Source organism: Mixophyes fleayi, chromosome 4 (genome assembly GCF_038048845.1).
Source record: "Mixophyes fleayi isolate aMixFle1 chromosome 4, aMixFle1.hap1, whole genome shotgun sequence".
NCBI lineage: Eukaryota > Metazoa > Chordata > Amphibia > Anura > Limnodynastidae > Mixophyes > Mixophyes fleayi.
In genome coordinates this window covers 4,628,515-4,653,407 of record NC_134405.1, presented here as the reverse complement: position 1 = coordinate 4,653,407, position 24,893 = coordinate 4,628,515, and the positions used below count along the sequence as shown (strand labels likewise).

The window sequence follows — 24,893 nt, the reverse complement described above, 5'->3', positions numbered from 1 at the left end:
CTACAGAGAACTCATTCACATCAGTCCCTGCCCCATTGGAGCTTACAGTCTAAATTCCCTAATATAGACACACACTCACACACAGACACAGACAGACAGAGACTAGGGTCAATTTTTGATAGCAGCCAATTAACCTATCAATATGTTTTTTTGGAGTGTGGGAGGAAACCAGAGCACCCGTAGGAAACCCATGCAAACACGGGAAGAACATACAAACTCCACACAGATAAGGCCATGGCTTGTAATTGAACTCATGACCCCACTGCTGCAAGGCAGAAGTGCTAATCACTAAGCCACATTGCCACCCAAGGAATATAATGAATTGCTATTGTCTCCTAGTCTATTACCGGCACCATATGTATCACATTTTCTCTAAATATCTCACACAGTTCTGCTCTTTATAAACTAGAATTATAACAGACACATCACGTTATAGGTTTGCAGCTATACAATACTTCACAAGGGTTAATTCTTCTGCAGAGAACATAGATGTTTATTATGTCATCTCTCTTGTCTGCTATAATCACACACATATGTAAATATATCATTCTTGATATCTTTCCTCAGAACATAATGAAATACCGGAAAGTTCTCATCACTGCGGTCTTGTTTACAGTTGCCATCTTCCTGGCAACAGAATGGATTCGGAGCACTGATACAATCATTAATAGTAAGCGACCTGTGTCCCCTAAGATATGGCCAGTTGTTAGACAATCAGTGACTCTTAATGATGGCCATTATGATTACCACTTAAATCTGACCAGTTTTGAAGCCGAGTTTCCTCATCTGCAGAGCTACCAATGCGCGTTCATTCACAGACCACGTGAAGAACCTCAAGGTGATATCACCCAACCATTGCTAATCCTGGCTATCAAATCCCACCCAGGCTCAGGTCACAGAAGAGCTCCCCTTAGACAAACATGGGCCAGGGAGCAAGAGATAAATGGATACAGATTAAGGCCAATATTTCTGGTGGGAATGACAGCATCATCCGGGCACATGGAGATGGTGAAATCTGAGAGCCATGAGTATGAAGACATTCTACAGTGGGACATTGTTGAAGGACATCACAATTTATCTCTGAAGGAGCGTTGCTTCCTCGAGTGGCTGCACGACCATCTCACTCAAGTGGCTTTCATATTCAAAGGTTAGTTAGCCTAAACTGTTGAAAGTTAGATGCCTGTAATAATTTAAAACAATAAAGGAGATCACATCACACAAAGGACATTAATCCCGGAAATAGAACTCCAGGCAGAAACGACCCAAAACTTTGATTCTGTAGGAGACAGGGAGCAAGTGTAGCAACTGGAAGAGATGGTCAGCAGAGGTAGAGTGATGATAGAAGAAAGTAAGGCAGCAGCAGCATTGAAGATAACCTGAAGAGGTGTGCGGCGGGTGTAGGGTAGGTTAGAACAGTTTTGGCTGCTGTGGTTTAGACAAGAGATTATGAGGGAGTGAATGAGAGTTTTAGTTGCTTTTAAGGTGAGAAAAGGCCAGAATTAGAAGGTGTTCAGAGGTGTAAGTAGCAGTATTTGGAGAGGGAATGAATATGGGGAAAGGAAATAGAGAAATCTAGGATAACTTACAGGCGGCTGACTAAGTGAGAGGGTAGAAAGAGAAGGGACAGTTGGAGGGTGGTAGGACAGTGTTTTTAGGTTTAGAAATATTGGGCTTGATTCATGTTTGAACGTAAGTCCATCCTTGGGCTGTATCTTGAGTGAATTTGATGTTCATATGCACCAAAACGTAACTTACACCAATGAACCAATTGCATGAAATTCCTGTCTGGACACTTACTACTGCCTATGACTGAAGGGACAGAACATGGTTGGGAAGGGGTGGATGAAAGTAATCAATGTACATTAAGAGAGTGCCAAGGGTCGTCAGATGAAATGCGGCCAATTCAAGTCTTGGGTTTCTAGCAGTTTTTGCCGTATCATTCTCACCAGCTACAGCGCAGGTGTAAGTGCCGACTGATAGTGATGACTGTCATGGCATAATCTGTACATTAAAAACTACACATATGGATGATATAGCACAGAACATGTGTATGTAAGTAAGAGAGACTTTAAAAATGTACTGTATCTACGGAGCGCAGTGAGAACATCTAGATTTATGTAAAATAAAAGGCCATATTTTATTAATGATTATAGTATTAATAGTTGATCATTTATTTTCTGAATTAATGTTGGGGGGAGAAAAAGTATAATTAATTACACCCAGATTCATACAGAAAGGAACCTCAAGATCCTCTTGGATTTGAATACTGATGGAATTACGTTCAGGTTCTGCACTCTTTTTTTAACCACAAGTTAAAGACTTGAAGACTTGAATCTGGCCCATTGACTTTCAGAAAGCGCCTTGACCTCCAGAATGAGATGGCCAAAAGACAATTGGAGATATGAGAGGGGAGTAAAAGGAAAAGAGATATATTTGGATGTTATTAGCATAAATGTTATATTGTAGACCAAAGGCGCTGATGAGATCACCAAGGTAGTTGGTCTACAGGGTGAAGAGCAGAGGGTCAAGAACAGATCCCTGCAGGGCTCCTACAGGTAAGGGAAGAGAGGAGAAAGTGGTTTCAGATGTAGAGGCAGGAAAGGAGCCGTCGGAGAAGTAGCAGGTCAGTGTCACAGAGGCCAAATGAATGGAGGGTTTGTAAGACAAGAGTATGAGCAATAGTATCAAAGGCAGCGGAAAAGTCAAGAAGGACCGAGAAGATCGCTGGAGACTGTTTTCAGGGAGTAGAGAGAGATCAAAAGTTTGATTGATGTGGGTCAAGGCAGAAGAGACAGGAGAGGAAGGGGGTGAGACAGCTATAAACAACATGCTCGAGAAGCCTGACAGCAAAGGGAATGTTGGAGATAGGTTAGTAATTAGAGGAAGAGACAGGGGCAAGGCAGGATTTTTTGAAGAGAGTTTAAAGGAGGAGGGGAGGTGCCAGAGGAGAGTGATAGGTTGAGCATGTGGACAAGGTGGGAGCAGGCCTCAGGAAACAGGCAGCAGAGGCGGTGAGATGGAAATGGGTCGAGGGGGCAGTGAAGGGGGTGAGGAGGAGAGATGGTGCAGACTTCTTGGTTTACACATTTACTGAGAGTCAAATGTAAAACATTGATTTTTATTTTATTTACTCTGTAGGGAAATGGCTCATTCCACTTCAATTCTTCTGTATTGTCCTTCACTGGCTCTGCCTTCATGGCTGGATAATAATCCACGAAATCTTCCATACACCCTCACGCTCTCAAGTCCATTCCATAGTCACTGACCCTATAACTTATAGGTATCCTGTGTGTGAGACACTATTATCCCATCAGAGGGGTCACTGACCCTATAACTTATAGGTATCCTGTGTGTGAGACACTATTATCCCATCAGAGGGGTCACTGACCCTATAACTTATAGGTATCCTGTGTGTGAGACACTATTATCCCATCAGAGGGGTCACTGACCCTATAACTTATAGGTATCCTGTGTGTGAGACACTATTATCCCATCAGAGGGGTCACTGACCCTATAACTTATAGGTATCCTGTGTGTGTGACACTATTATCCCATCAGAGGGGTCACTGACCCTATAACTTATAGGTATCCTGTGTATGTGACACTATTATCCCATCAGAGGGGTCACTGACCCTATAACTTATAGGTATCCTGTGTGTGAGACACTATTATCCCATCAGAGAAGTCACTGACCCTATAACTTATAGGTATCCTGTGTGTGAGACACTATTATCCCATCAGAGGGGTCACTGACCCTATAACTTATAGGTATCCTGTGTGTGTGACACTATTATCCCATCAGAGGGGTCACTGACCCTATAACTTATAGGTATCCTGTGTGTGACACACTATTATCCCATCAGAGGGTCACTGACCCTATAACTTATAGGTATCCTGTGTGTGTGACACTATTATCCCATCAGAGGGGTCACTGACCCTATAACTTATAGGTATCCTGTGTGTGACACACTATTATCCCATCAGAGGGTCACTGACCCTATAACTTATAGGTATCCTGTGTGTGAGACACTATTATCCCATCAGAGGAGTCACTGACCCTATAACTTATAGGTATCCTGTGTGTGACACTATTATCCCATCAGAGGGGTCACTGACCCTATAACTTATAGGTATCCTGTGTGTGTGACACTATTATCCCATCAGAGGGGTCACTGACCCTATAACTTATAGGTATCCTGTGTGTGACACACTATTATCCCATCAGAGGGTCACTGACCCTATAACTTATAGGTATCCTGTGTGTGAGACACTATTATCCCATCAGAGGAGTCACTGACCCTATAACTTATAGGTATCCTGTGTGTGACACTATTATCCCATCAGAGGGGTCACTGACCCTATAACTTATAGGTATCCTGTGTGTGACACACTATTATCCCAACAAAGCTACCAATTTTCCTCTAAGTATATGCTTATAAATTTATACATTCAGTAAACCTCTGTTTTCCCTCCTCCAGGTGACGATGACATGTTTGTGAATCCAGAAGCAGTGGTGCAGTATATTACAGAACACAGTGCCCCAGACATAGTACATGGTTTTCACTTTCATCGTCCAACTGTCTTACGTAACACCAAATACCGCATTGCTCGCAGTCTCTACCCAATGGAAAAATACCCTGGCTTTGTATCAGGTGGTGGTTTCATCTTCCCAGGACCATCTGTGAAAGCTCTATCTGATGCCTCCAAGCTTATTCCAGTGTTCCCATTGGACGACGTGTATTTTGGCTTCTTGGTTCTCGCAGTGAATCTGACTTACAGACATGACAATCGCTTCCATGTGAGAGGTTTGCAGTATGATGAGTGTAAATACAAGAATGCCCTAGTGGTGCACGGCATACAGTCACAGAGACTTGTGCACATATGGAAAGTAGTGCAAAAGAGCAACTGCACAAAGAGAGTGGCAGTAAAGAGCTTACAGCCGAGCTAATGGACTAAAAATTGTGATAAATGGGGTGTAAATCCAATCTGTCATTATAGGATGTTATTTTAGAAATTGTGTTCATGTAGAAAACTATCACCAAAATTGTCTATGTTGTAATAAGGTCTATATTTTTACATGTATCTTTGTAGAGCTGATATTCATGCATTGAAGTTGTTGTTTCTCCTGGTAGAGCTGCAGTTGTTTCTCCTGGTAGAGCTGCAGTTGTTTCTCCTGGTAGAGCTGCAGTTGTTTCTCCTGATAGAGCTGCAGTTGTTTCTCCAGGTAGAGCTGCAGATGTTTCTCCTGGTAGAGCTGCAGTTGTTTCTCCTGGTAGAGCTGCAGTTGTTTCTCCAGGTAGAGCTGCAGATGTTTCTCCAGGTAGAGCTGTCGTTTCTCCCGGCAGAGCTGCAGTTGTTTCTCCTGATAGAGTGCAGTTGTTTCTCCCGGTAGAGCTGCAGTTGTTTCTCCTGGTAGAGCTGGGGGAGACATATGTGGGGGAAGATGTGTGTTGTTCCCACAAAGTGTTTAGAAAATATAGTTAAAGAAGACAACTGCTAACCATCTTTCATCTGTTCTATCCCAGGCATGTACATGGACTGAAAATCTCAAATCTCATCCTATTCTATTCTCATCTGTGCAACTGTACCTGTACTCAAAAAAATAAATAAGTATGCAATAAGACTTTGTTTCTTCTTGTAACCTGTGTTTAGCTGCTGCTCATTGAACCAATTTTATGACTCTGGCCTGGCTCTCATATAGGTGAGTTAAGCTGGGTACACACAACAGAATTTTCCACCAACTTTTTATACCGGACGATTTTACATGCGATCGATGGTCCAATTGCTCGGTCCATGGACTGCATACACACTAGCCTTGTTTAGGACGATAAAGGGAAGAGCAGCCGTTCCATTAGTGACTTTTTACAGCCATGTTGTCGTGAGCAATGACTGTAATTTCGTACTCACTGTTGTGGATCGGTCAGAAACTTATACACACTACACAACGGAAACGAGATTGGAATGAAAATATTTAATGGTACGACCAACCAAATGAGGCGACAATCGTCCACTTGGGCAGACTTTCGACCATCGTGTCACAACACACACTGACCCGACTTTTGAACGAGCGGTCGTATGTCGGCTGTTTGAGCCGAGTATTGGACGAAAACCGTGTAGTGTGTACCTAGCTTAAGCCCAATAGTTCCCCCCCTCCCTTCTCTGATCAGCTGTCCAATTAGCACAGATGTAACTTATTTTGAAATCAGCCTCACTGTAACTTACCATCTAGTCTGGGGGAGACGTATGTGGGGGTCAGACGTGTGTTTTCTACACCAAGGGCCTGATTTTGAGTTAGGAGCAAAGCAAAGAAAAGGAGTAACTTTGCACCTGGACAAACCATGTTACAATGCAAGAGGTACAAATTGACTTATTTTTTTTGCATGGAAGGAAAATACTGGCTGTTTTTTCATGTAGCGCACAAATACTTGATAGCTTTATTTTTACACTGGAGTCAAAGTTGATCTATGACATGTCGTATCCCAACTATAATTCTGTCCTTGCATTTTATATTTACCTCCCTCTAATGCAACATGGTTTTGCCAAGGTGCAAAGTTACTCCTTTTCTTTGCTTTGCTCCCAACTCAAAATCAGGTCCTAAGTGGTTTTCTCACAAAATGTTTAGAAAATACAGTTAAACTCGACAGTAATACAAACATTGAACAACAATTGAAGACATCTAGAAATAATCTACATCTGCTGCAGCCTTACTCTGCTACTTCTCTGATCGCACAGGACATTACAACTAGGAAATTCTATTAATTTGCACATTTGTTGCTATTTTCCGTCTAAATCCCAGTGTTTGCCGAATTATTTTTCTTGCTTTCCTTTCCTGTCATCATCTTTAGACTATATCATCCCTCACCCATCCTACATCACACACCTCTGTCCACATTGCCCCTTCATAACTTCCCTCACTTCTAGTTAACACGAATGTACTGTTCTCCTATTTAAATTCAATAGGTATAACAGCCTCACCCTGTCGCCAGAAACTAAAAGGACACACATCTTACAATCATCTTTCTTATCTTTCTTCCTCCCTACTTCTATTACCTGGTGATATATCACCTAATCCATGTACTCCTCACTTTCCCCACACACATGTATCTGAACGCTACTGAAATCTAGCAAACATCAAACACATCACCTGTCTCCCCTCTCTTCCAAAGTCCTTTAGATGTGCCCTTTGGAATGCACGATCTGTTTGTAGCAAACTTACCTCCGTACATGATCTCTTCCTCTCAAACAACCTCAACCTTCTGGCAATAACAGAAACATGGCTCACACAATCAGACACTGCCTCACCTGCAGCCCTTTCACATGGTGGCCTCCATCTCACCCACACTCCCAGACCAGGAGGCAGACAAGGAGGGGGGGTTGGACTACTTCTCTCCCCACAGTGCACATTCACAGTTCTCCCAAATGTCCCATCACCCATATTTACCACTTTTGAAGTACATACTGCTAGGATTTTTAACCCATTCTCTATGCGGATCATACACAAATCTATCTATCCCCTCCTGATCTCTCACCATCTGTGTTGTCCCGCGTTACTGACTGTCTTTCTGCCATTTCATCTTGGATGTCTTCGGACCAACTCAAACTCAATCTTTCAAAAACAGAATTAATAATATTTACCACATACGCACATATCTCACACAAGACTATGCATAAATTGAATTCATGCACTCATCGTTTCCCGCATGGACTATTGCAATTCCCTCTTTACTGGTATTCCCAAAATAAATGATAAATATACAAAAATACTAATATTATCCAGGTGGACTTCAGATACACTTGGTTTTGTTCCAGGATATCTTCATCATCCAGTGTTAATCCATCATATTGCATGTAATACAAAGTACAAGAGCATACATAGTGCAATCTGTTTCCCAAATATAAATACTTTCTAATTATGAATATAGTGAAATAATGTTCCAGAAGTCGTTAGTGATTTTCGATGTGCCCGTGCAAATAAATTCTTTTAAAAGTGCACAAAATCAGTATCTTTGTCCAAGGTACTTGGTGAAATAGTTTTTAAAGTTCAAGAATTAAACAGTGTATTCCCACCAGCGCCCCTTCTGGTGGGATTCCTACCAGACGCTGAATAAAAGCTGGCCCTCACAGAGTTCTTTATCCTTCTAATATGGTTTTTTGGGAATATCTCTCGCCGTGAAACCAAATATGCAAAACAAAAGAAAAACTCCTAGCATAATATTGTCTATATATGTAATATTTAATATTCCAAATACAGATAAAAGCATGAAAACATAAAAAGATATATTAAAAGCATTGATGGTATACAGAGATACTCCTACTGGAATTAATATCAAACAGGCATTTGTCCAACCACTCATAGATGGTATCAGCCTTCCGGGAATAGTGTTGGTCCTTTTGTCTGTCTGATAGATTTCCTGATGTTCCTGATGTATTATCAATCCTTCCTGCTAACGCGTTTCGACTTGCTTATAAGTCCTTTTCAAGGAGAGGCTCTATGCTCTTGTATTTTGTATTACATGCAATATGATGGATTAACACTGGCTAATGAAGATATCCTGGAACAAAACCAAGTGTATCTGAAGTCCACGTGGATAATATAAGTATTTTTGTATTTTTATCATTTATTTTTTATTTTCATTTCTAGATATATATTGGATTACACTGTAGCGCTGGAGTTCTTGTATTTGTAAATAAAAAAGTGTCCTCAAGTAAAATCAATGCATTCCTTATTATTATAAGATTGGATCGTATCCACTTTTGATTGGAACGAGGACATCTGTTCCATAAATGTCAACCCACAATGGGTTCATTAATAAGGTTTTTAATGTATTATTTGATATTTTTTATATGCTGTGTAAATAGCTCTCTGCTGTTAATAAAATAGAGTCACGTATATGAACTCTCGTATATTAATCAAGCAGTCTATGTAGACAGAAGGTCAGGAGAACACATTTGCACATATGCTTTATAGGCAATAATCTTGGCATCACTGCGCACAGGGGCGTTTAGGTTGACATTTACAATAATCAAATAACTATTAATTACGTGCCCCTCCACATTAAAGATTGCGTCTCCGTGACTACACCATGTCTAGAGGAGGCCGTATCGCTGAGATATGTAGACATAAATCTCTTCTAGATAATCACTGGTGCAAGTACTTTCCATGAAGCAGGAAACATGAGTGACAAAAATATTTTGATTGCTTGCAAAACCGTAAATAAATAGCGGACACATATCGCACATAATGGCTGCTGGACATCATTTTGTAAGCCAAACTGATTGCTCAAACAATTCTATGTCACTCCCACCCTCTGATACCTCTGGTATCTCCTAATTGGCCTCCACTACTCTGTCCCCTCTTCTAACATTCTCATAGAATGCTGGATATTCATATTATTTTTCCTTGCTTGCCCTAAGTAGTACAGGAAGACATCTCACAATTATATAAATGATCACTAGAAGCAGAAGACCTATTACTATATATTGAATTGGGATAAACCTGCACCCAGCCATGGAAAAGGATACCATGTCTATCTGCTAATATCCATTGTCTCTTTCCGTAATTCACTTATTTTTGCTAAATGCCCTTCAACCACATTGTGTTCAGGGGCAGGCTGGGCTGGGGGGCATCTGCCCCCCCGGGCTGGTCCCATAGTGGGCTACCTTGGGTTGAATCACTGGGCCACCTGTGTTTTTTTCCTTTAAAATTTTCCTAATAGGCTGCTGAGTCGAGTCGCCTCCCCCTCCCCGGGCTAACATTTGCCAGCCCTCCTCTGCTCGTGTTGCTCTGAAATATACATGTTCTCCCTCTCTCTGTTATCAACAAATCAAGGGCTTCTCGGTTTTGTAACAACACTTTCCTCGTCTGAGCCAGTTCTTTATTTACGATGGAAACTGACTTTTTAGTTTCATTTATCATCTTATTGACATTTCTGGATATTGACAGGATTCCAACCCCTACCTGAGGAAAGAGAAAATACCAGAACTGTTCATGTGTGAAAAGAGAGAGGGGTTTGTCATTGGTTGGTCTATCTAGTGCAGGTGAACTGGAGACGGCTTGTTTAAGTTGAGCACAGCATTGTTTTTGTAGTGTATGACTGGATCTTTATGTGGTAATAAAGGGAGGTGTCTATAACCAGATGAAAGGCAATGACCGGTGTATTCAGCTTTATTCTGACACAACTGCATTTGGTCTTTAGAAACCTTGTGACTATTGTGTGCAAGTTATGTGAGAGGTTCTGAGCTTACGCCGTACTGTCTTGTACCAGTGATTATCTAGAAACATTGATAAGAGAATTAATGTCTCCAAACATCAGAGACAGGGCCCCTCCTTGACATGTTGTGGTCAGGGTGGCACATTCTTTAATTTAGAGGTGCATATATTGTTATGTTACTTACCATCTCCTCGCTCCAGCGATGCTCTCTCTCTGCCGCCAGAACCGCGCTTCCGGGTATTCTGTGGTCACATGACCGGGGCAAAAACTATCTAAAGCACGCTCTGACATTGGGCCAATGTCAGAGCAACTTGTTGGCTTCCTGGCTCCATTATTTTGTGGATTCCTTGTTCTAGATACTTCCCTGCCTGACTCCGGTGTGAAAGTGCGGCTCGTCTGATTATTCCTGTGTCTCCTGTGTTTTGTGTACTGACCCGGCTTGTTGACTATCCGCTGCTGACTTCTTGTGTACCAGACCCGCCTAGCCTGACTCTGTTCACGGCTTTCTGATTTTGCACTTTGTCGCTTAATTGTGTACCAGACCCGGATCTCCCAGACTCTGAGACCGCCTGCTGATTCTGTACCCTGCCAACCGATTGTCTACCGGATCCGGCTTATTCTGACTACGAGAATTCTACTCCACTGTCTGACTACTACTCTCATCCACCTCCTACATACCTGGGTTCTCCTTCCCCCAAGTGCTACATCTTAGGGCAGGCCAGAGGACCGCAGCGTGCAAGCACTCGGCATCCTTGCGGCGGCTCTTGATTAGACTCCACACCTCTGGTCGGCCAGCGCCAACCTAGATTAGCACTAGATCCTACTTCATTACACTTATTTAATAGTTATTCAATCTGTGTAAATGCCAACCAAAATGCCCCTCTGTGCCGGGATGCCAAGATTTTTGCCTATACACCTTCTGATCTACTTTGACTGTTTGATGCATGTACATGAGAGTTAATAAACCCGACTCCATGTCATTATTATATCTCCTGACTTCTTATTTGACACAAAGTTACGACACTCTGTAGAAGGGATTCTTCATATATGCATGAAACGCGGTTTTGTAAGGTGGCTCAGTGGTTAGCACTTCTGCCACACAGCGCTGGGGTCATGACTTCGATTCCCGACCATGGCCTTATCTGTGTGGCGTTTGTATGTTCTCCCCGTGTTTGCATTGGTTTCTTCTGGGTGCTCCGGTTTCCTCCCACACTCCAAAAACATACTGGTAGGTTAATTGGCTGCTATCAAAATTGACCCTAGTCTCTCTCTCTGTCTGTGTGTGTCTGTCTGTGTATGTATGTTAGGGAATTTAGACTGTAAGCTCCAATGGGGCAGGGACTGAAGTTATTGAGCTCTCTGTACAGCGCTGCGGAATTAGTGACGCTTTATAAATAAATGATGATGATGATGATGATTATATCTGCAGATTTGGAATCTAAGTAACAGCAATAAAGTGATCACTGACTCCATACTGTACACTTTGTGCCATCAGCGCTGATAAGAAGATCACAGCGGGGCGTATCCAGCTACATCAGACGGCAAGGATCAAATTACATAAAGTTTCTTTGGGGCTGATCTGATTTTGGTCTGAAGAGCTGAACATTTCTAGAGATCCCTTATTACATCATTGTTACATGAAAACCCACGGTTGTGTCTGTCTGTTATCATCTTATGCCCTCGTAACGATCTGCTCTGATTATATGACAGTGGAGCCGGCGCATTGGACTGGTTCTCTCTGAGAGTTCTTGCAGTTTGTAAGCTGCACTAATTCTTATTCTGTTGGGACTTTTGGTTCCACTGCGGACACATATCGCAGAGACTCGATTAGGACTCCGGCTGTGGGATTGGGGCCGTAGTCCCCGTAAGTGATTAATCAATTGCTGCATTTGAGAAACGATACATATTACGGACCTGAGTCATTAAGGAAAGTAAGGCAAGAAAAGGAGTCAATTTTCTCTGGGACAAACCATGTTACAATGAAAGGGATGAAAACTAGTTTATTATTTTGCACATAAGATAAACACTGGCTGCTTTTCATGTAGCACACAAATAATTGATAGCTTTATTTTTACACTGAAATTTAAAGTTGATCTAGGACATGCCCTACCCCAACTATAAATCTGTACTCACATTTTAAATTTACCTCCCCCTCCAATGCAACATGGTTTTGTCCAGGTGCAAAGTTACTCATTTGTTATGCTCTTCTCTACTGATATTTTGTTAATTTTTAATTATATTTCTATATATGTTTATAATAGTCTGATTTATTCTAGACACCATAGCGCTGTATTTTGCTTGTTTCGAGTTCTGTTTAGTTTTTCTTCAGTGGGGAACACAGTCATCTATCTTTTATATGTAATTGCCCCTGGGAGACTATGTACCCTCTGAAGCAATGGGCGTTCCTGGCCAAGGAGGGTGTCACACGATTGGATGATGGTAATGGTGCTTATGACTGGGATCTGACGAGTTTACTGTATTTAATCTTCATCTCCAGCTCATCATTCACCAATCCGGTCATCGGAATGTTAACAGCAGCACAGGGTGTTACAGGAGTGTGTCAATCTCGTGGCAGGCTGTGATTTCTAAACTCTTGTGACTTATGTACATGAGGAGGAGGGAGCATGTGATAGGACCCTCACTGTGTGCATAGCCTGGAGCTCTTACCCCCCCCCCCCCTTGGACCCTCACTGTGTGCATAGCCAGGAGCTCTCAGTACCCCTCGGACCCTCACTGTGTGCATAGCCAGGAGCTCTCACCCCCCCCCCCCCTTGGACCCTCACTGTGTGCATAGCCAGGAGCTCTCAGTACCCCTCGGACCCTCACTGTGTGCATAGCCAGGAGCTCTCAGTACCCCTCGGACCCTCACTGTGTGCATAGCCAGGAGCTCTCTGTACCCCTCGGACCCTCATTGTGTGCATAGCCAGGAGCTCTCAGTACCCCTCGGACCCTCACTGTGTGCATAGCCTGGAGCTCTCAGTACCCCTCGGACCCTCATTGTGTGCATAGCCAGGAGCTCTTAGTACCCCTCGGACCCTCATTGTGTGCGAAGCCAGGAGCTCTCACCCCCCCTTGGACCCTCACTGTGTGCATAGCCAGGAGCTCTCAGTACCCCTCGGACCCTCACTGTGTGCATAGCCAGGAGCTCTCAGTACCCCTCGGACCCTCACTGTGTACATAGCCAGGAGCTCTCCGTACCCCTCGGACTCTCACTGTGTGCGAAGCCAGGAGCTCTCACCCCCCCTTGGACCCTCACTGTGTGCATAGCCAGGAGCTCTCACCCCCCCTTGGACCCTCACTGTGTGCATAGCCAGGAGCTCTCACCCCCCCTTGGACCCTCACTGTGTGCATAGCCAGGAGCTCTCACCCCCCCTTGGACCCTCACTGTGTGCATAGCCAGGAGCTCTCAGTACCCCTCGGACCCTCACTGTGTGCATAGCCAGGAGCTCTCAGTACCCCTCGGACCCTCACTGTGTGCATAGCCAGGAGCTCTCAGTACCCCTTGGACCCTTACTGTGTGCATAGCCAGGAGCTCTCAGTACCCCTCAGACCCTCACTGTGTACATAGCCAGGAGCTCTCAGTACCCCTCGGACCATCACTGTGTGCATAGCCAGGAGCTCTCTGTACCCCTCGGACTGTCACTGTGTGCATAGCCAGGAGCTCTCAGTACCCCTTGGACCCTTACTGTGTGCATAGCCAGGAGCTCTCAGTACCCCTCGGACCCTCACTGTGTGCATAGCCTGGAGCTCTCTGTACCCCTCGGACCATCACTGTGTGCATAGCCAGGAGCTCTCAGTACCCCTTGGACCCTCACTGTGTACATAGACAGGAGCTCTCTGTACCCCTCGGACTGTCACTGTGTGCATAGCCAGGAGCTCTCTGTACCCCTCGGACTGTCACTGTGTGCATAGCCAGGAGCTCTCTGTACCCCTCGGACTGTCACTGTGTGCATAGCCAGGAGCTCTCAGTACCCCTTGGACCCTTACTGTGTGCATAGCCAGGAGCTCTCAGTACCCCTCGGACCCTCACTGTGTGCATAGCCTGGAGCTCTCTGTACCCCTCGGACCATCACTGTGTGCATAGCCAGGAGCTCTCAGTACCCCTTGGACCCTCACTGTGTGCATAGCCTGGAGCTCTCTGTACCCCTCGGACCATCACTGTGTGCATAGCCAGGAGCTCTCAGTACCCCTTGGACCCTCACTGTGTACATAGCCAGGAGCTCTCAGTACCCCTCGGACTGTCACTGTGTGCATAGCCAGGAGCTCTCTGTACCCCTCGGACCCTCAATGTGTGCATAGCCAGGAGCTCTCTGTACCCCTCGGACCCTCACTGTGTGCATAGACAGGAGCTCTCTGTACCCCTCGGACCCTCACTGTGTGCATAGCCAGGAGCTCTCTGTACCCCTCGGACCCTCACTGTGTGCATAGACAGGAGCTCTCAGTACCCCTCGGACCCTCACTGTGTGCATAGCCAGGAGCTCTCAGTACCCCTTGGACCCTCACTGTGTACATAGACAGGAGCTCTCTGTACCCCTCGGACTGTCACTGTGTACATAGACAGGAGCTCTCTGTACCCCTCGGACTGTCACTGTGTACATAGACAGGAGCTCTCTGTACCTCTCGGACCCCCCACTGTATGTATAGCCAGGAGCGCTCAGTACCCCTTGGACCCTCACTGTGTACATAGCCAGGAGCTCTCTGTACCCCTCGGACCCTCACTGTGTGCATAGCCAGGAGCTCTCTGTACCTCTCGGACCCCCTACTGTATGTATAGCCAGGAGCTCATGGTATGGTCCAGTCCACCTCAGCTCTGGAGAAGACTTTGTGTTATGCACTTTGATATAGACCCAGTTTCCAGGCTCTATGGAGTGATATGGACGATTAGGTTCCTTATTTGAGTCTCACTGATCTGTGAGTGGAAAGATGTGATACACATATAATTAGTCCTCACAATAGTACAATAGTCCAATGTAAGGACTAAGAAACTGCTGGTGATGATGTTAATCTCACTGGTTGCTTAAATTCTTTTTTGGGACTCAGTCCAGTGTTTCTGAGATTATTGGATCTCATATTAATCAGATATATAGTTAAAACAGTATATCTAATTACCTTGTTCCCCTAGAGCCTGAGCATTATATGGGCAGGAAAATGTCATTGAAATTCCAATATATACCTCTATCTTAATTTATCTCTTACAGTATTCCAAACCTAGGTCCAAACTCTTTAAATGATTTATGATTATTTTATTCACAGAAATAATCAGTAGTGATCTTCGTAGGCCCTAAATCATCCTAAATACCTGCTCATCACTACATAACAACGTTATCCAGACTGTGTGTCCTGGTCTATGTCTCTTGGCTATATAACATTGCACACCGGACCCATAGGACACGTTTCTCTGCACTGTTAGAAAGCATCGGATGTGAATCACACCAGACCTGATATACAGGATTTACAGGATGAAAAGCACGAATCATAGACCTTTTACTGCTGAGCGGAAGACAACCCTTCTATATAAAAAGAATCTGAAAACTCCGTCGTGGGTGCTATCCTACAACAACCCTTAGTAAGCTGGAATACCACCCCCTACCCCCGCTATAGACAAGACTCACAGGTGCATTTACGGGGTATCACAGTAATACACATGGCAGAATAATAACAATGCAGTGTTGTTCATTTAACACGTTCTCTAAGGCAGGACAGAACATATTGTCCGTAACAGGTTTAAAGCCTAAACACATAAAGCCTGATTTATTAAGAACATAAATGCTACCCTCTAAATTTCCATACTGTTACCCTCTAAATTTCCATCCTGTTACTTTCTAAGTTTCTTTACCGCCACTTCTATATTTCCACTTCGACCACTGGATAAAAACTGATCTTTTATCCTCTAAATCAATCTATGACCTTTATCTGGATGACCCACAGATCTGCTGATATCCGGATTCGCCAGGCTTCTGGGTGTGTTACACTTTGCTGCGTCAGCTGGTTTACAGCCGATAGTAATAACTGTGGACACTTTTTCTACAGTCATCATTTTCTTTGTATCTGTTCTAGTTATTCACAGCTTTAAGAAAACAGACAGTGATGTTTTTTTCCTTCCTGCAGAGAAACAGCGAGTGTAATGGTCTCTGAATGAGGCATTCTATTCATTAGTGGGATTAACAAATGTATCGGGTGTAACTGGTAGCATTCATGTGGCACTGCCACCACGAGGGGAATGGACTGGTTGGATTCCCAGGATTATCTCCTAATTCATATATCCTGCAGCAATCAGGGCTTTTACGCATGTTTTTACACTAATTAGGGGAATAAATACAATGGAGAAAAAGAGGAAAGGAGATGGGAACGAGGTTACCAATGATATAACAGTAGGCTTTTATAAGGAAGAGGCGCTATCTCGCACTGTGGGGTAAAACTAAGAGCGGAGTCGTTGCGTTATTAAATTGAGTCCAGCCCAGGTTTTATAGAAAGAGACACGTGAATACCAGTCATCAGCTCCATTGTATAGACTGATAAAAATTGTTATCTAAGGATCAATACCTCAATCAACGCTAACTGACACCAAATGATGTTAGATCACCAATTATATTTTACAGGAACTGAAAATGGTGCTCGATACAATCGCTGAAGACATTTGATTCTCGGTCTATGTATACACAAAGACACAGCACGATGCTATCAACAATGTAAAATAAACCTGCATGAAAAAGTTCCTCATTGACATAGTAGCGAAACCGGTTGCCAACATAATTCGTGCCATCATGTCAATGAGGAAATGTCTTCAGGTATCAAGCGCTTATTCTACTTCCTGCTAAATGTAATTGCTCCTTTATATGTAAATATTAACAGAACAAAAGGAACAAAGAAAATTTGAGTCATAAACCACATTGCAAGAAAAATATTGATCACTTGGTGACTTTTAATAGTTAAATGCAGCAGAGGCTCCGGCAGCTGAAAGCAGTTTATGAGCAAAAAAACAAGGAAGAACATTATATTAGGTAGTGCGAGACACAACGTCCAGGAGGCCTATTACAGTACTCAAACAGAAGGCAATAGTATTCGTGTGGGCCACCCCACCTGACAACATTTAACAATACGTTAATAGGCATAAAACACATACATACCTGTATAATACACTACATCCCAAGTGTTATTAAACACAGTTTGGATGAGAAGGGGCGTCCAGCAGGCTAAACCCCCATTTTCAAGTCCAGATGTATTAATTAGGACTTTTCAATGGGTAAATTCAATATATGGCAGCAAATTAGTGTACATGGTATTGAATATATATGAAATTCCTAAATCGAGATCGAGAATGTTAAAAAGTTGCAAACATATCCTCTATTTCTCTAAAGGATAAAATTGTGATGGTACATAATAAATAAATAAACATAAAGTGTACACTAGAGAAAGCTGTTAAGCTCAAAGTCAATATTGAGGCCTCGTGGTGTTAAAGTCTTGAGGGTATAGATCCATTTACTCTCCTCACGTGACATGGACTTAAGCACTGAGGGGTCTTTATTATGGAAGAGGGCAAAATGACTTGAGACACAAAACCTGCTAATACTTTTACTGCAACTGTTACAGGTGTCACGTACACCATTAAAGATAAAATCACTTGCGACACCAAGGGGGTGATATATATGCTCGAATGCCCTTGTGGAAAACAGTATATAGGAAGGACTGCAAGAGATCTACATACCCGTGTCAGTGAGCACCAAAGGAACATCAAAAAGGGATTTGAGGCACATAGTGTCTCAAGTCATTTTGCCCTCTTCCATAATAAAGACCCCTCAGTGCTTAAATTCCTAGGCATTTGCAAAGTGAAAAAATCATGGAGGGGGGGTGATTTCATTCGGTCCATGTCACGTGAGGAGAGTAAATGGATCTATACGCTCAAGACTTTAACACCACGAGGCCTCAATATTGACTTTGAGCTTAACAGCTTTCTCTAGTGTACACTTTATGTTTATTTATTTATTATGTACCATCACAATTTTATCCTTTAGAGAAATAGAGGATATGTTTGCAACTTTTTAACATTCTCGATCTCGATTTAGGAATTTCATATATATTCAATACCATGTACACTAATTTGCTGCCATATATTGAATTTACCCATTGAAAAGTCCTAATTAATACATCTGGACTATAAAGACTTTCTATTGGTCAACTCCGTTTAAACAACTATATAAGGGAGGCAAAGTGGCCTTTGTCCTCCACACATCCCTGAGGAAGCCTATTATTGGGCGAAACGCGTAGGTAAGGAATTCCAAACGGATTTACCAGCATCAACTATCATCTACACTTTTGTATTGCCACATCAACTGCACGTCTGTACAGATCGGATACACACTGCTGCATGCGCATGCGCGGATCACGTACTTTCACTTGACAGTTGGATGCCGAGCAACACGGACGGAGAACCACTTAGCGGCCTCCTGGAACAGGCATCTGCAGAGCGGGCCCTCCAGGAGCGGGGTAAGTTCACCTTCTTCACCCTCCTGTGACACACCGGAGCCTTGTGCACCTTTGGCGTTCAGTGACTCGCATCCATCTTATTTACTTTTTATTATGTGATCAGTTCGGGGAATATTACCCACAGCGTGTGATACTGCAAATATTCATTATCCTTCGGGACCTGCTTCAATCGATGCACACCATCGGGCTGAACTTTATTACTTGTACTATCAACCTGGACTATCACGTTTAAGTTAGTAATTTGTGTTCATGAATAGAACCTTTTATATCGGCTAGATTGCTGCAAGTCACTATATACTTTGTGCCATCACTGTAAAACGAGCGGATTGTGTTCGTTTTTGGAATCAAAACTTTTGGTGTCAGCTTACCTGCTGCATGTATTATTATAAATTTAAACCAGTACCATGATATTGGAATATGGAGTATACATCTCCATTTAACCCTTGTGTTCTTGTATGGACCTAATTAAATACCTATTGGTCTCTGACATATACCTTAATGATTACAACAAACAGGCGCCTAGGGACTACCTCAAGTCTTTTCTTGTGGTCCTTTGATATCCAACCAGGGGGAGGGGTCCCCCCTTTTACACTGTCCCCATCTTTGGCAGCCACCTCCTACTGAACTGGGTATTAGCGCAGATATAATCCCTTTTGTCCCCATTTTCAAGGTCCTGACAACCCTATCTCATCACAACCACACAGGGGCAAGGCCAGTGATAACTATACGTTCTGTGTATTAGGTGTCTGTCAGTCCAGCCTTGTAGTATATATACTATATATATACACTATATTTATTTCACTATCATACAACTATATACTTGCCCTCACACAGTATAGTGTCCACCGTCCAGAATGACAGAGAAGCCCTGAGTACTCACCTCTGCCACACATTCCCTAGGGAGATGTGAATCCTCCACTTTGCACGACCATGTCATAAAGCAAGGGGGGATACAAATTTTATTTTCCCCCAAATCCAAAAAAGGTGCTAAATTATTCACATCGGCCATCCAAACCACAAAACAAAAATATATTCAGCTCTACTAGGACAAGCCTAAACCCTACTCAAATTCATCCCCTGATTCCCTAAGGAGTTTTATTTTAAAAATGTCTGCAAGTAACCTCAAGGACCAAACCGTGCTACAATGTAAGTGGTGCAGATGAGTGCTCTATTTTATATATAAGTTGCAGTATGTCTGTTTTATGTAATCCACACAAATACTATTGGTCTAATTTTATACCATGAAATTTAATGTGGACATTTGCGTGCTACATGAAAATCAAAAGCAAGGAAAACTTATGGTCAAAATGCTACAAACATTCGCACCACTTACATTGTAACATGGTTTGGTCCCGGAGACTACTTGATTAATTCATTAAATCCATTCACGTAGTGTTTCTGGCATTCGCACCACACATTGTAAATTTAAGGCGCTCTACAATGCAACATGTTTTGGCTAAACTGCATAATGCCTCATTTATTCCCTTAATGAATTAGTCACATACGGGCAGAAAAGAAACCTGTACATACAACACAGACCGCAGGACAACAAAACCTTTGCTTGATCTACTTTAAGAGGTACACACATATTTATGAACCTCGCAATAAGGAACAGACAGCTCTAAATGTATCTTTATTTGTAAGAAATGCCACAATAAAGCATCTATGCTGCTCACTAGTTCAAATATATTCTTACGTTACACACTTGTCCCGGTGCCGCAAACAATTTGAGTCCCCTAAATTTGGGATTTGCATCTACCATGTACCCTGGAGTTTGGTGTTATTGTTTTGGGAGGGGGGGGGTGCTTGTGTATGTGTATGCTTACACTCACCCAGAAATGTACAACAATAATAAATTGATTTCAACTTTGCTAACACATTGCTAGCCCATTTGTATAGGAAACAGTCATTTTGGTGCTTGGATATTAGTGCCTTAAGTTATATTGGCTCAGTGTAGTGATTTATAGTGTACTCACAAACAACAATATGTTACCATTTTTCATAAAATTATAATTATTAGACAATAAACTAAAAACAAAGAGTTATTTGTGAAAGTCTAATTTTATTAGCATTAGACAAATTCAAAATAAAAATTAAAACTAAAATTATAAAAATATAAAATATATATTTTAATTCCTCCTTTTTGTGACAGGTTTAGTTTTGGCCAGATGGGCCTGGCTCCGAGTCACCTGTGATGTTGAGGGCTCGGAAGAAGCATCAGAGCTCTCTTGGTCAGCAGGGTGTAGCCGACAGCGTGATGATGGGGCAAGGGGGTAGCCAGGGCGGTGTTCCGAGGGTCTGGGGTTGAGAAGATAACGTGTGTGTTCAGTGATGACTTGGGGGAAGGAGTGTCATTTAGTGGAGGATGTTGAGAAGTGAGCTGATGCAGTAAGATCTGTGACAAGAGGTTGCACATATTTGTGAGGGTTGAATCTAAAGTGGTCACGTGGTGGTCAAATTTGTGCTCCATACAGTTGAGGGTAGTGGAGATATCACAGACGTGGGATTCAATGGACTGAGTGGAGGATTGAAAATGTTGGGTTATGTACGAATGTGTCTGATGCCTCGAGAGTCGTGGATCCTTCCTCCGAGGGTCCTCAACCTCACGGACGGGCGTCCCCACTAGTTGTATGTTAGACGCAGCCGCATCCTCCACCTCCTCCACCTCCTCCCGCTCTGTAAAAATAAAAACAAAGCAGTTTTTAAAAAATAAAACCTACAGGTTTACTATTTTAATTAATGGCAATTGTGATGCATACATTTAGATGATTATGACTTTAGGGAATGCAGCAACAAACATGTGTTGATATTCCGACATAGCACCCTGGAAAAATCAGTATATTTTGTTTTTTAATTATCAAAGAGCCATAATTATGTTTATGGTTAGATTTTAACAACAGATTTACACATTGGAGAATCAGTGTGGAATTAAGAGCCATTGTGAAGTGCTGCACGAACTGAGTATTATTGGCGAGGTGGCATTAAGCCACATACTGATAGAGGTGCCACATTGTCCTAAACACAATCAAAACATTAACAGACACAATTAGTGTATAGTCCGAATTTACCTAGTGGAGGTAACGGTCGTGTTAGTGGTGGGTCGCAGCTGGTATCAATCCTGCCCACCCCAAACAGAGACTCCTCTGTAAAGCAGATACTGGCTCGCTCCTCCAGTGGGGTTAATTCAAGATCTGCTGGTGGCCACCAGTTCTTCCAGTGTGCCTCCTTCCCTCAATTATTTATTTTTTTATCTTTCGTTTATAGTAAGCCCTGCTGTAGAAATGAGATAAATACATTATATATATATACATACAAGGTACATGACTTAGTAATGAACCTTGTACAGGCATTGCCTCCTTAAATTATTACCTAAACAACTCGGATCACACTGAGTCTCTTCAATGAGACGTCATCAACCGCTGCCGGCTTCTTCCGGTGCCGCAATTGAGGAAAGTCTACGTTGGAAGGTGCAGTGTTATAAGTAGTGTCAGATTTTACACTTTTGTTATATAGTACCCATCCCTTTTTTTTTTTCTGCCTACACTTTGACACCACAATGGACATTTCCTAGGTACAAATCTGGTCTTCAAATATAAATAACACACACTGGCAAAAATTGTCTCAAGTTTACAGTCACCTGACCTGTACTATGTTTACACTAAACCAAAATATTATTTTTTTATTTGAAAAGTAAATAATATTACCGTTTCTGCATTTCTCGGGGCATCCTTCGGCATGGAGCCACGGAGTTCACTTGTACTGGGATTTCTTGCCATCTTCTAGATTTTTCAGAAGCGGACAGGCGTGTGGTGGTTACATGGAATTATTCAATTCCCTTTTAAATAAGAGTTTCAATTTCTGTATCTGAGAAATTCTTGCGCCGCCTTGTGCGTTCCAAATTACCTGGTTGAGAACTTGGCCCTGCATCTGACATATTTATCTATAATATAAAGAGAGGGATAGAAAAGAAGAAAAAGCCACAAATGTCTAAAAAAATGTTTGTTTAATCTGCCCCCCCTTAAGCAAAACAATGCACTCCTCAGGCTCCTTCATAGTTTGGAAGTACATGCACATTAGTAAATCCTTGTGCATTCCAATTATACACCTGTAACGTTTACAACATGTCAAAGTGGATAATCTAAAGTCAGATATATTCACCTTTTTACAAGCACCACAAAAACATATTTTGACATATATTACATTGTACTCACCCCAATAATGTTTTTAACATCAAAACGTATCGAATGGCAAATCAAACAGCAGAGAACAGGAAAGGAGTGAATAGCCTGTACAGCATCAGTAAAACACTCCACGCAAGAAAGTTTAAAAACGTTACAGATACAGGTGTCAGTAATTGCTAATAGCGGTATATACTTCTCATACATCCGTAACGCCCCTCACCCCCTTCAGAGGACCAGAATAATGACCGTCAATCCGACAGTTTCCATTCCTATGGCTACTTAATCTGCATTGTTTAAGGGACACAATCCTCGCCAATATCCAAGTCGGGTCCCTGAGCTCCAAAAAGGCACAAAGATATTTGGATCCAAAATCTAAGGAGACGTCAATAGAGAGGCCTAAGGATTATTGATAGTGACTGTGATATTTTACATTTATTTTTTGGTCAAAAATTATTCTCTATATACATTTCAATGATTCAGGCCAACAATGTTATCGTCTGCTTACTCCTGGGTTTTGTGGTGGAAACCCACTAGCAGAGTGTTGTTATGAATGAGACACTTATTACCTGCATATAGAGCAAAACGAGACTCATGCGAAGTTACACATATACTAACATTGCTTTCTATAGAACAAGTTATGTTCCTATTACTAACCAGCTATGTAATATCTATTGAGACATATCAAATAGTGCTCGCTCCAAAACTCTCTTAGCAGTCCAAAAATAACAAATGTGTCTGCCAAAATTCATCAGAAAATAGCAGGACTGAAGGAAGAGAACAGCTGGATTAAAATACACATTTAACTGTCACTCCAGGTGTACGTGTCTCATGCTAATTCCGGAGTACACGTCTCATCGCTCCGTCTCCTCCCCCCCTCTGCTAGGATACGATAATTGAATGACAGGGAGACATTTTGCACACAGCTGTAGAAAAGATCCCAGAGTGACGTGAGATCGTCCACACGCGCTCTGAGAACCAATCACAGAGCAGAGTCCAGAGACAAAATGAGGGCTAGTACTTTTGCTCGGCGCGAACTGCGGATCCTTGCCCAGGAAAGGAACAGTATGCCCACAGGCAGGTATATCTCCAACGAGATAAAGCTGCGGGCATACCAACGGGTGTGCCACCACATTTGGAGGTGGTTTCACTGCAGGCGCTCCATCGTCCAGCTGCAGAGGCGATGGAGTGACCTGCGCTGGAGCCAGCCGCAGCTTCTGCAGGAGCTATGGCAGGAGATTGAGAGAAGTGAGTTCTCTATTAATGGTGTAAAATAGTGTTATCCACATACTTGATTTATTTTGAGCGATTTGTAAAATGTCAGCAACAGACATGTCCTACCCAACATCTTCATCTGTCTCCAGATTATAAATGTACCTCCCCCTCCAATGCGAACTGCTTTTGTACATGTGACATATTACTGCTTTATTAGTTTTACTTCCCTTACTGATAGAGGCCCAAACTCCAGACCGATAAGGTCTGTTTGGGATTCAAACTCATGGTTCCAGTGATACCCCTGTAAGGCAGGAGTTAGAACCACGCAGGCACGGTGCTGACATTAACTTCCAAACAATTATAATATAATTGTCAGATGTGTTATATTTCTAATATAGTTTTGTGCAAATTTGGTGCCCAATGACCCCAGTTGACCTAAAATGATTTTCACATATTAGCAGCACCAACACAAATACCTCCTGTAATATACGTCCCTAATCTGTCACTAATTATATGCTCGATTTAAACCTCATGGGCTCAAAAAATAAACAAATTGAACTTAATTATATAGTGATAATGAGATTTCAACATCCCTAAGCCTTAAGCAAACATTGTTACAGCCCTTGTGAAAGTGTTTAAATCCTTTTGGTAAAGATTATCTTTATCTCTGCTGAAAAATACATGTTTAACAATGTCAGATCACGTTATTATCTGACTACATGTATATCATTGAGAACCAGGTTGAACGTTTAACAATACACTTATATGTAATATTTATTCTAACAGACCATATGAATCGTGAAAG

At 42.5% G+C, this 24,893-nt stretch overlaps 1 protein-coding gene across 1 annotated transcript; it reads left to right on the top strand.

The window, feature by feature from the left end:
• Positions 1 to 573: 573 nt before the first annotated feature.
• On the top strand, positions 574 to 4,948 carry LOC142149619 (beta-1,3-galactosyltransferase 5-like). The gene is made up of 2 exons (XM_075204942.1): positions 574 to 1,147; positions 4,479 to 4,948. Exons 1-2 carry the CDS (start codon positions 574 to 576, stop codon positions 4,946 to 4,948), a joined length of 1,044 nt encoding a protein of 347 aa, XP_075061043.1.
• The last annotated feature ends 19,945 nt before the right edge of the window (positions 4,949 to 24,893 follow it).